At 37.4% G+C, this 13,119-nt stretch overlaps 2 protein-coding genes and 1 long non-coding RNA gene across 3 annotated transcripts; 1 reads left to right on the top strand and 2 right to left on the bottom strand.

Moving 5' to 3' along the window:
- Nucleotides 1-2,706: 2,706 nt before the first annotated feature.
- On the bottom strand, nt 2,707-3,400 carry LOC133682894 (uncharacterized). The gene is made up of 2 exons (XM_062106440.1): nt 3,328-3,400; nt 2,707-3,237 (listed from the first exon to the last, which is right to left on the bottom strand). Exon 2 carries the CDS (start codon nt 3,223-3,225, stop codon nt 2,707-2,709), a length of 519 nt encoding a protein of 172 aa, XP_061962424.1. The 5' UTR covers nt 3,226-3,237; nt 3,328-3,400.
- A 903-nt stretch (nt 3,401-4,303) lies between these two features.
- On the bottom strand, nt 4,304-5,891 carry LOC133681685 (uncharacterized). Its single transcript, XR_009836549.1, has 2 exons — nt 5,774-5,891; nt 4,304-4,617 (listed from the first exon to the last, which is right to left on the bottom strand). It is a non-coding gene; the product is annotated as an uncharacterized LOC133681685 (long non-coding RNA).
- A 5,159-nt stretch (nt 5,892-11,050) lies between these two features.
- Nucleotides 11,051-12,178, top strand: LOC133682893 (uncharacterized). Its single transcript, XM_062106439.1, has 3 exons — nt 11,051-11,168; nt 11,304-11,569; nt 11,705-12,178. Exons 1-3 carry the CDS (start codon nt 11,051-11,053, stop codon nt 12,176-12,178), a joined length of 858 nt encoding a protein of 285 aa, XP_061962423.1.
- The last annotated feature ends 941 nt before the right edge of the window (nt 12,179-13,119 follow it).

The raw sequence follows: 13,119 nt of genomic DNA, 5'->3' as shown, positions 1-13,119 counted from the left end.
TTGTCCCTTTCCTCCTCTTCTCTTCATTGAGAATACAATCCTTCACTGTTTTCAAAGTGAGCTTTCCATTCGGAGTAGAATTGCTAAGTGACACTACCAAAGTCTCCCAACTATCCGGCAATGAACTCAATAGGATTAATGCTTGCATTTCATCGGCTAACTCAAGGTTCATCAATGACAGCTGATTCAAGAACCCTTGGAATATATTTATATGCACTGAAGCATCTTCACCATCTCTATACTTCAAATTCACAAGGTCTCTAATTACAAAAACCTTGTTTTGTGCACTCTCCTTGGCAAATGTTTCTTCCAACATCTTCCAAACTTTATAGCAATCATGTTCTTGAGAAATATGATTAATGGACTTAGAAGATACCCATTTTCTAGCATTAGCGGTAGCCTTTCTATTTAGTCCATTCCATTTTGCATCATCCATGTCATCAGGCTTTATTCCTTTACATTCAATCGGCAAAGCCAAATCATTGCAATATAAGTGATCCTCCATCATTGTTTTCCATAGAAAATAATTTGAGGAAGTGAGCTTTATCATACTTGAATCTTCCTTTTCCATTTTAACTGCATAAGAATTCAATCTACACAACCAAATGCTCTGATACCACTTTGTTGGGAAAACCAGGGACAACTAACCGGATCAATTCAGCGGAATACAATTCACAATTCACAAGTCCCAATCCTTTTTCCCTCTTTGTGCAGTAAAAACAGAATCAAACAATGACCAAATATAATGCAAATAATCACACAAATCAACACCAAGATTTTTACGTGGAAAACTCGATGCGGGAAAAACCACGGGACCGGAGTCCACCTAAAAACTTCCACTATCAACAAATAATGGGTTCACAATTTTTCTTCCTCAGATTCAACTAAGGGCTACAACATATATATCATCAAGAACTACTTATTCTCGGATGACAACAAGATTAAAGGAGAATTATTTGAGAAAAAACTCACAATACTGACAGCCCTGTTTTCTGTCAAAATGACCAGCTTCCACACTACCAATCTTCGATCCAATCGTCCAGTATGAATAGGAACGTGTCTATAAGCTGTTGTCAAAATCTCAGCCCGATCCAACGGTGAACGAACTGGAAATCGAAGAAAGAAGACACACTGCTCTGCTGCCTCCTCTTCTTTCTTTCTCACGTTTTTCTCCTCTGTTTCTTCTCAAATTTTGCTACTGCCATCTACAGTAACCGTTTCATTTAATTTAAATCAAAGAGGCAGCCAGCTATCTCCTTAATTAATGTGGTGGTCCCCCCATCACATGGTGCGGGACCACACAACATCACTTTCCCCTGATGGAGTAAAGGTGGCATGGAAGGCCATATGCTACCCACGGCAAGAAGAAGGATTAGGCGTTAAACGACTTAAAATCTGGAACCAAGCTGCAACACCAAAGCATATTTGGCACCTTCTCATAGATAAAGACTCCATATGGACATCATGGATCCATGCAGTTCTCTTACATGGAAGATCATTATGGCAAATCAATATACCATCCAACCCCTCCTGGTCTTGGAGGAAGATTTTGCAGAGCCGAGAATGGTGCAGAGGATGGTTCATTATATATATAGGCAATGGCTCCTCAACGTCTTTGTGATATGATTACTAGCTGCCTGCGGGGAAGAGACGCATAGACACTTACTCAATGCGAACTCCCACTGCCACAGGGTTGCCATGGAATGCCCGAGTCTCAAACATTATCAATAGAGGGCATTGGGACTTCCCCATGGATATAACAACGCTGCATGAAAGCTGGCATTCCATCCTCTTCCATCCAAAGCACTATTACGAAGACCAGTGGGTTTGGAAAGGCCATCCATCAGGGAACTTCAGTAACGTCTCAACATGGGTTCAGGGTTATATACATATCAACTGAAACCTTAACTCAACTCTCAACTCTAAACTCAAAACCCTAAAAACCTTAAACCCTAAACTTTTTTTTTAAAAAAAATTCAGATGTATATAAATAAAAGAAATATTCTCTACATAATTATGAGTGGCATACCCCAACAGAAATTAGCTAGAATGTAATAGCATAAATGAAGAGAAGAAAATTATACATGGCCTCTGCGTGAATAGTGGTTATGTAATTAATCACTACTAAAAAATGGAGTAATTAGCAACGGACGATTCTGTTGCAAATAATACTAAAATCCGTTGCTAAAACAATTTAGCAACGGAATCAGCAACGGCAAAAATCCGATGCAGATTTGTCGTTGCTGATTGTTTTGCAATGGATTTATCCGTTGCTGATTTGGCAGCAATGAAAAATCCGTTGCAAAACTAGCAACGGATTATCCGTTGCTGCCAAATCAGCAACGGATTTGTCAGCAACGGATAAATCCGTTGCTAGTTTTGTGAATCAGCAACGGATTCTCCGTTGCTGATTCATGCATCAGTTGCAATCACCAACGGAGAATCCGTTGGTGATTTCATTTGTTTTTATTAAATTAATTTTTATTTATTTATTAAAATGACTTTTAATTTATTTATTTAATTATTTATGGATATTTTAAAAGTTGTAGAATTTATATAACCAACATAAATTAATTAATATTAAAAATAATTATATCATTAATAAAAAACAAAATAAAAATAATATTCATATTATAAAAATTGAGTTAAACTTGCATTAATACAATTAAGTTCAAATAAAATAAAATAAAACAACAAAAGATACAATCATGGTGCTGGTTGCGAAGACAAACCATGATATTGTGGATCAACACAAGATTGATCAGGATATAAAGGTCGAGGTGTAGGTCGAAAAATTGGTTGAGATGCGGGACCCATAGGTGTCATTATCTGAGGAGCCATAGGTGGCGGTATTGATGGAGTCAAAGGTGGTGGCATACCTTGATCAATATTTGATGTCCCATCATGGTATCCAAGATTGTTCACAAGATATTCTTTCATGGAATCCATCTGTCGTTTCATTTCAAGAATAAAATCATCTTTTTTCTTTATCTCCTCTTCTTTATCCTTTATCTCCTTTTGCAATGCTCGATACGATGAACTGGGATATGATGACTCCACCGAGTAGGAATGTGATGAAGAGCTTGTACTAACTTTTGATTTTGGCATACGAGGTGCACCATATACCCTACCCTTTGTAACTCCTCCTGAAGCCACACACCAAGCTGCTCCATCAAATGAAGGATGATTTTCCCGATCAGTTCCATACTTTGAAATCATCTCCATTTTATAATTTTCCTACAAATAAAATACATGCAATAATAAATTAATTTGAATGTTGAATAATACTTAAGTTATATTAAGAAATAATAAAAAAAAAATACATACAACCACTTTTTTAGACTTGTTGTCGACGAAGCTACCAGATTGCTTAATACTTTGATGCAAAGCTGAAAAGACATCATCCTATGGAGGTTCTTTTCCACCAGCTTCCTCTTCAAATGGAAAATCATTACTTGCAATAAAACTTCACTAGTTAGTAACTCCTGAATGGGGAACTTTTTTTTTTTTCCTTTTTCTTCAGTTTACGCTTTTGATTTTATATGGAGTACTCAAGTTCAGTTTACTTTTTATTTGAAGCAGTCCTATACTACGTCTGATGTGGATGTCTGATATCCATTTGACCAATTAATTTTGCCGAAGAAATTAACATAGAAAAGAATGTGTACATCAGGAAAAAGCGTTGCTTTAGGTCTCTTTTATCTTGGAATTATTCAATCCAATTCTTATTTGTTACTACATGAAATGGAAGGAAAAACAATTGACGTCTGTGCTTTAATTTACAGCAATACTTTCATTTATGATGATGTCATATGAGGCCCGTGTAACATAAGAGATTTACTTTCCAGTTGATATACAACTTAATTTGAAAATAAATATCTTACAGTGGAGAATAAATAAATAAATCAATGTAGCATTGTGACAGTCCAAAACATCTCCTTATTCCTCCACCATCCATTCACAGCGCAACAGCTTGCTGTCAACCAATAATTTTATTTTCTTTCCCCGTAATTATAAATCCAATTTTACCTCAAAGGTACAAAACACCACGACTTTATAGACAAATTAAGGAATCCTTAAACAGTCACCACACCCTCCACTAGCAAAAATAAAGTTTCCCCATAAGATTCTGCCCTTAAATATGTCCTTATCACCTCTTACCCCATTCTTTTTACTCTTGTAATGTTCCCCCCCACAGCTTATTGTAAAAAGCATTAATTATTCTTCTTAAGAGGAAAAACACCAAAAACATGAACTTCAGGAAGCAATATGTAAAAGCAAAAATAAAAAAGACAGTACTATACCCAGAAAAGTTAATTGAATATAATCCTAACATCATGTTCACATACTAGGATCTACAAGGACAATAAATTTAAATATGAATAATCTTATCCCAATGAAAAGCAGAGTTCCAATTAATTTAAAAGATTACAATAGGCATGCCCAGCAGACAAATTAAGCATAATCTAATTAAGCAACCATCAAAAAATGGAGCAAAATTGACTTACCAAAGCCCCAATAATCAATGGCCCAAGGTGGAGATTTCCTTGTTGCAACCCAATCAGACTTAGCCAACTCTATTGATTTATATTGTGATCCAATAAGCCATTCATATTGCTGGAAAAATAAAAAACATAAACAGTATGTTAAACCCATCCAGCTTTATCAATTGCTAGTCTTTAAAACAAATCTAAGTTAAACTATGAAAAACAGAAAGAATATCCAAGTTAAAGTACTGTTTAGTTTTCATATTTTCATGGCAATTGTCTTCTCATAACAATTTTTTTCTGAATTGAATAAGGAAAGAAAAAAAACAGTCCCATGCCTTCACAGGCATAGACGTGACATTCCAGCTGATCGACTGGCTAACTCCTTGGGATATGATGTGTTCAGCATGCTAATAAGGGGAACTGACTACTCCCATGCCTTGTGTTTGCATATATGTGATGGGTCATCGCAATTTCATGTTTACTCCAAGAAAAGCTGGGTGTCTTTCTGCCCAAATAAAGATGCGTTGATTGTCACAGTTGGAGATCAAACACAGGTATTACAAAAATTGGCAGAATAATCACCCTAGGCTTTTTGTTCAGTACTACATCAATTTGTTTAACCTAAAAAGATTCATAGTATATGATATCAAAAGCATCTATGCCTTCTTTACAACTATGATAGTAATGATAAGGTATGTGTGGAAATTAAACTCAACATCATGAACATAAACATAAACAACCTCTAATAAAAAATTAATTCCTGTACCTTAACTTATCATTATGTTCCCTTTATATCCAGTGACAACTATTTTGATGTGGTAAATGCGTATAAGTTTTGCAACTAAAACTAATAATTGCATATTTTGAAATAATATCTACACGAATCAGCAACCACCACATCCTAGTAAGTTGGATTGGCTGTGACTAAAAGGCAGCACTAAAACTCTGCAAGCATGCTCAATCAAATCACAACAAGAAAAAAAAAAACACTTGGACTGCTACAGAAGAAGAAAATGCATCATAGGAGGTATCTCATGGGGGAAAACAACTATCTACTGGCAAAAAAAAACCAAAGGGAAGCAAAAATGATTATAGCTCAACTGCTGGGACATCAACAAATTTATGAACCGTAACCCTAAAAATTAAATTGGGGGTTTTGATAAATTTTCAATTACACATGCATAATTAGGTTATAGATCATGGTAAAAACATTTCATAAACCCCTATATTACCGAATTAATAGCCTAAAACCATTATTCAAAGTATTGAAAAAAAAAAGTTACCTGTGTTCTTGAGTTACAAGTGACCGAGATCGTTCTACATGACAGAAAGAAACCTGGATTGGGAAAGTTAGGTGAAAATTTTTTAGTGCAAGTTAAATTGCAACAAACAAAAACAAAAACCCTTAATTACTTACCTGAACTATTAAAGAAAACCGTGAAACACCCAACCCGTTTACAAGGAGATACCTTAAATCAGCACGTTCGATGGTGATAATAATGGGTCTGGTTCGATTTTGTTCTGATGAAGGAGAACAAGATGAAAAAAAGAAATTAGGGATGCTGAAGACACGAAGAAGATGAAATGTTTGGGATAAAGGAAAATCAAATCGATGAAGAGAGGGTGATTTTTCTACAGTTCTGGTTCGATTTTGTTAGGGACGAAGGAGACTGGAAGAGTGGAAGATCATTAATTTTGATCTGTTGGTTTTGTTCATTTTGTCTAGATCTGTTTGTATTTCAGTGTGGGGGAAGAGCACTGGGGTCGATTTACCAAGGCCAGCGAAAAATAAACGGTTGGGATTTAATCCTTGTAAATGTAATCAACGGTGTTCGTAATTTTGGTTTTATATTAAAATTTAAATAATTATTTTTTTAATTAGCAACGGAAAATCCGTTGCTAAATGCAACGTAAATTTTGCAACGGATTATCCGTTGCTAAAGTCCGTTGCTGATATTAAAAAAATAATATATGTGTAATTCGGTGCAAATCCGTTACTGAATTTAACAACGGAATTATCCTTTGCTAAATTCAGATGCTAATACCCCATTTTTTTTTGTAGTGAATGCTCTCCCAGAGTTACAAAGGAAAGGAATAGTAGAAAACCATGCATGGCCTCTACGTGAACAATGCCTATGTAATTAATTTTCTCCCAAAGATCATTCCATAGCAAGCGTTCTTTCCATCATTGTCTGGTGCATTCCTTCATTAATCCTGCTCCCGAAGATTATTCCATAGCTACCGTCCATCATCATCTGGTGCTGCTGAATAGAGGCCCCAGATGTCTTGGATCAGCGGCGGACAGGTTCCCTTATATCCCATGTTCGTGATGTGTATGCGAATTCTTTGGAGAATTGCATCAACTGTTGCTGATGGGAGCTGGAAGGCATTGTGGAAGACCCTGTTGTTCCTTTCATGCCAAAAAAAGTAGACTATGGTAGAGAGCAGAAGTCTAGCAATCATATGAGTGATGTCATTCTTCTTCATATATACGGTGGAAGCCCACTGGAGAAGGTGATCCCAAGTGGCGAATGGGCAGTGAACATGTGCTTTATTGCTGACAGTATTATTCCAGACGAATGTGGAGTATGGACATTGGAAGAAGAGATGTTCATGAGTTTCAGTGTGCTGATCACATAGCATGCATGTGTTGCTAGTTATTATCCCAATTATGTGTGCAACTTGTCCATAGTGCTTAAGCGACCCAGGGAGGCCAGCCACAGAATGAATGATTGGCATGGAATGCAACCTTTGTACCAAAGCAGCTGATGCATGGTATTTGTAGGTTTTCTTTCACGTAAAAGCTCCCATGCAGAGGCAACCGTGAATGTTTCTGAGCGATGTCCGGTCCATACATAGTGATCCTTCCTGGTGGAGTTAGGTAAGAAGGTGATGGTATAAAAAAAATGTTTGGTGGTAGCAATGAAGTCAGCCCCAATGATAGACCAGCATTTCTTAAACAAGAAAACATTGTAGCCATCTGGTCATGGGGTTTTGTTGTCAGGAATGGAGAGCAGTGTTGTCTTGATCTCAACGTTACTTATGGGAAGAAACATTGCTGTTGTGGAAGAGGCAGAGATGGTGTTTTGATATAGTGGTGTGATGGCTGCAGAGCTGATAGGAGTTGATCGAAGAATGAAACTGCCATCTGACCCATCTTTTGCTGGTCTTGGATCAGAGTACCTGTTTCATCCGTTAGTTGGTGGATTCGATTCCTGACCTGTTGGTGTAGCAAAGATTTGTGGAAAAAATTTGTGTTCCTGTCACCCAGCTGAAGCCATTGTATCCTGGATTTTTGTCGAAAAAACGATTCCTCATCCTTACATAATTGCATGTACTGGTTAGCGGTGGCCCTTTCATTGACTCTGGCTTCTGATGAAGCTGGATTATCATCTAGGATGGTTTGAGCAGCATTCCAAGCATCTCTAGATTGAGATACTCTGCTAGTAATGTGGTTGGTGTACTGATTATGGAATTTATTGAGCTCAATTTTTAGGAGGAGCAACTTGGTGGTGAATTGATACATTGGAGTCCCTGTGATTTGAGTCTGCCAGGAGGAGCTAACAATGGCTAGGAAATCATCTCGCTCGTCCCATAAATTCAGGAATTTGAAAGGAACCTATTTTTTATTTATTTTTTAGCTAATAGGGTTGTCATAACTCTTTTTTGGGTTGTTCCCCAATTCATATTTTTTTCTCTCTTCAAAAATAAAATAAAATATAAAAAAAATATAAAAAAATAAAAAAACATATTATAAAAAAATATAACAGTAAAAAGAGGATGTCAGAGTGCCCTAAAAATGGTTAAAAATTGGTTGAGGAGGTTCAAAAATACAAATATTAAAATTTGACAGTATTTTTTTGACTGACGAGAGCCCTGTTGACAAAGAAAATTCAATTTGAGGAAGAAAAGTCCAAAATTAGATGTTTATGGACTCAATAAAATTTTATTGAAGGTTTAATTGAATTTATAGAGGGTTTGATTGCAAGAAAAATTGATTTTGGAGTTAGTTTGGGCTTTAATTGGAAGAAATTAAAGTTCTGGGGTCAAATTATAATTTTTTAGAGTTAATTTGGTCAAATCAGGGGCTTAATTGCATAAATATTGAAGTTTGATGGCCAATTAGGGACTTAATTGAAGAAACCCAAAACCAAGGACCAAATTGGAAAAGGTGCGTAAATAAAGGGGCTGTAATTAAAACCGGATCAAGGGCCAAATTGAAGAGATTAGAAGTTTATTGCTCAATTGAGGGTCAAATTGCATAAATTCAAGACTAAGGACCAAAGTGAAAAAGGCGGTCAACTTCAGGGCTGCTGTTTGATTTTTGGCAAGGATGCAATTGCATTGATTTTTAAATCAAAATTGCAATTTAGAACTTGATTGAACAAATCATAAATTGAGGACTGATTTGTATTTTAGCATAAGTTTGGCGCCGTTTTCATTTAAATGAAACGACGCGTTTTGCCCAAAACGGCGCCGTTTCATGCACTGTTCATTAAAAAAAAGAAAAAACCCAAAACAGTGTCGTTTTGAAGGCATTGTGGGTCTTCTTCTTCCCTAGACGTGCGAAGCAGGGGAAGAAGATTTTTTTCTTCCTTTGTCACTGCCATCTCTCTCTTCAAAAAGACGCTGACACCACCCTTACTTGCCCGAAGCTTTCTAAGTGTTGAAGAAGAGGGAGGAGATGTGTTCCTCGGGCAGTTTTTGGGGCGGCAGCATAGTGGCCGCCCCAGCCACGTCCTTCCCCTGTTTTTGCCTATAAAATAGGGGGGGACCAAAGGGAGGAGGAGAGAAGAGAGAGCATAAAAAAGAAGAGAAAGAACATAAAAAAGAAGAAGAAGAAGAAGCAAAGAAAAGAACGAAAAACAGAGGAGAGAAAGAAAAGGAAAAAACAGAGCCACCGCGAACTGCCACGCCATCAACAGCGCCGCTGCGTGTAGCCTCCAGCATCTCCGCCAAGGACGGCAGCCACCGCAGGTCAGCCCTTCTCCCCTTCTTCTTTCTCCTGCTTCTTCTCCTTCACTGCCAGCCTCCACTGTTCACATAGCATGTGAACAGTGGAGGGCACTATTCACACGGCCTAGCCCATGCATTTGGGTCGGGTTCGGCCCAGCCCATTTCAAAAAAAAAAATTAAAAGAACAAAATATTTTTCAATATTTGTGATTTCCCCGTGTGTATTGTTTTACGTTGTTTTGTTTAATCTTAGTCTTTTTTTTATCATTTCAAAAAATACAAATCTGGTATTAAAATACTTGGTTTTTCATACAAAAAAAAAAGAGAATGTTTTAGCATGCATTTTGGCTTTAATAACCAGTTTATTAAAGTCAAGAGAACATTGGCCAAAATTTCAAAAACAGCAAAAATTTTATTTTGTTTTGTTTTAATATCAGGGATTACGAATGTATACGTAAAACGCGTTCCCAATATTAAAAGGGTAGTTTCTTTTGACAACATAGAACAATTAGGTTTTACCATATTAAGATAAGAACCTCCTTATTAAGAAGGGCTTCTCTTGAAATTTAGACAGATAGGACTAACGACTAGAAAACGCAACAAAACCTTAGATTTTGATCAGACAAATAAAACAATGCAGCTTACCTTAGGTAGGGCGTAGTTGGGGTGCTAATATCTTCTCTTTACGCAACCAGTCTCCGTACTCGATCTCTAAGACTAGTTAGGGTTCTTAGTGACCAGAATACTAAGCGGTGACTCCCAGTCCATATTTTACTGATAAGAGACCAGAATTCCTTGTCTCTCAACATTCACCAGATAGACCCCATTCCATTTTTTTCCTTGAGTGGTGGACGATTGTCGCGACGCCACACACGTACGACAGAATGACGACTCCACTGGGGATCTTGTGGACTAAGCATTGTTTTTTCTGATAATTGTGTTGTTTTGTTTTTGTGTTTTCTGTTAATAGGCTCCTTTTTTTTTTCTTACACGCTTTACTTTCTGTACATATTTGTTCATGCATTGTATAGAACTGCCTAATGCATCACATGCTTTAACTTTTGGAAAGCACACACAAACTTTTAAGTTAGGTGGGGAACTAGCGATCTGCCCTATGACTATTGGTCAGGGTTCAGATGCGTGAAACACCCAACTCATATCTGAGTGTTTGCTTGGTAATGGTGGGTATACGTGCCTTAACCATTTCTCGCAACGCCCCTTTACTGTCTTTATGAAGATCGTCACTGGGCAGATATGAGACCCTTTTAAGACCAGGTACAAAACCTACCCATGTACACATAATGAATAAAACATGTCCTTAGGTTGTATGTGCTATCTTTATTTACATCAGGGCAAACCCTTCTTGAAGCATCTTGAACTCAAGACTTGTGGGTGACACAAGGACCATCACTCAGAAAATTTTCATTGTAAAGTGTGGGCAAGAATCAAGATTCTTGTTTCATCATGCAAAAGTTACGATCATATGTCACCACTCGAAGGGCAAGTTCATCATATAGATTACATGTTCATACATTTAACATGCATGCATCAGATTGAAATATAGATCCCCAAAAAGTCTACAACACCCGACTTCGAGCAAGAAACATGGAAGATGAAGAGCGTGCTCAACGTGTTGCCCATTTTCAAGAAGAGTTGGAGTCTCTGAAAACAAGCATGGCTCGCCTCATTAGCTTACTCGAGCAAACAATGAGAAATACCGCTGGTGAGTGTCCTTCTAACCGACCGGTCACCTTTAATCAGGCTCCTACTACAGTTCAGCCTGAAGAAAGAATGAGCGAACATGGTTAAGAGCCTCAACAAAATCCAACATTTGTGCAATCAACGACACCTGCACCAGCCCTGACAGTCATGGAGGCATCTGCTAACGATTCCCACCAGGCTAAGTCATCTGCTAGCATTGATCAAGCTAAGATAAAGGCGCTGGAAGCCAGACTCAAAGTCATTGAAGGGGTAGACTTATATGATCTAGTAAGGGCAGTAGAGATGTGTCTAGCCCTAAATGTGGTTGTCCCGAAAAATTTTCGCGTTCCTGAATTCATCAAATACAGTGGAACACAATGCCCCATGACTCATCTCAAGTCTTACTGCAATAAAATGGAAGAGGTAGTACATGATGAAAAACTACCGATGCATTTTTTTCAAGACAACTTAAGTGGGGCAACATTGAGCTGATACATGAGATTGGACAACACAAAAATCCAAAGTTGGAAGGATCTGGTGGATGCTTTTGTCAAGCAGTACAAGTACAATATGGAAATTGCTCCTGACAGAACTAGCTTGTCCAATATAGAGAAAAAAGACAAAGAAAGTATAAGGGAATATGCTCAAAGATGGCGGGAATCAGCTGCTCAAGTACATCCTCCACTTCTGAACACAGAGATGGTCTCTTTATTTGCCAATACACTCAAAGCACCATATTATGAACATGTGATGGGTAGTTCGGCCCAGCAATTCATTAATGTTGTGGTAGTGTGTGAACACATAAAGCAAGGTGTCAATAGTGGTAGAATTTCTGCACCCACCGAGAAAAGAGGCTTCGAGAGAAAAGAGGTCCACCATGTTGAAGATGGCTACAAGGGTAAGAAAAATTCATCCCAAAACTACCACACTCCATCCCAGATTACCAACATCAAAAAACCTAAGCCCAATAACTTTCAAGCCAAAAGCCAAATTGGAAATTACCAAACTGTTCAAGAACAATTACCTTCATAACCGCTACCCCTGAATGAGACGTACCAGAAGCTATTAAGCATCGGTCATATAGCTCCAAAACCTCTGCCACCTGTGTAACCACCTTATCCTAATTGGTATAAGCCAGAGCTCAATTGTGAATACCATGCTAGTATTATTGGGCATAGCATCCATACCTGCAACGCCTTCAAGAGAAAGCTTCTGCAATTAATCAAAGCTGGGTGGATATAATTTGAAGACACTCTTAATGTGAACACAAATCCTCTACCGAATCATGCTGGAAGTAATGGATAAGAAAAACACTAGCAATGGAATGGTTGGGGAATCTGAAAACATCAATGGTCCAGCATAGGTGTGGAAATGATAGTTGAATTTTGAAGAACTCAAATTTTGACTGTGGTGTTGTTCGACATCGTCTTTGAGTCCATCGGTACAGAACTTTTGGGGAGGAGGCTAACCTAAGAACAGATTTGCCAAAATAAAGGAATGAAGCCTGCCTTCTTATTGCTTTTTGTTTAATGCTTTTGAACAAGACTTTCTTTGTCAAATGAGCTTTCCTTGTTAAATAAGACCATGTGCTTTCCTGTGTTCATAATCACACTCTTTTTTGTTGTTATTACGTGTAAATAACATTTTGAGCACAACTTTTGCTCACAAAACTACAACATGAAGAATCCTTTGGTGTTTTCCTTTCTTCCAAAACCATACATAATCTCATATGTTTTCATGGATATTTTTTGGGACCTCCAAAATGAGTACAAAAACAAGAATCGTATTGGTATTTGTCCAAAAAAAATGTATGCTGGAAATTCAAATGATTCCTTAGATAGGTAAACATATACCTAAAAAACTTAAACGAAAATAGACAAAACAAAAACAAAGACAAAAAGCCCCATGAGGTGACTCAAAAGCTAAGTTTTATTTGACTAAATAAATCACTTTGCATACACACATGAAAGCAA

The sequence above is a fragment of the Populus nigra genome, chromosome 2 (genome assembly GCF_951802175.1).
Source record: "Populus nigra chromosome 2, ddPopNigr1.1, whole genome shotgun sequence".
In the NCBI taxonomy this organism is placed as follows: domain Eukaryota; kingdom Viridiplantae; phylum Streptophyta; class Magnoliopsida; order Malpighiales; family Salicaceae; genus Populus; species Populus nigra.
The sequence above is the reverse complement of the archived record's forward strand: the minus strand, read 5'-3'. Positions and strand labels throughout refer to the sequence as shown.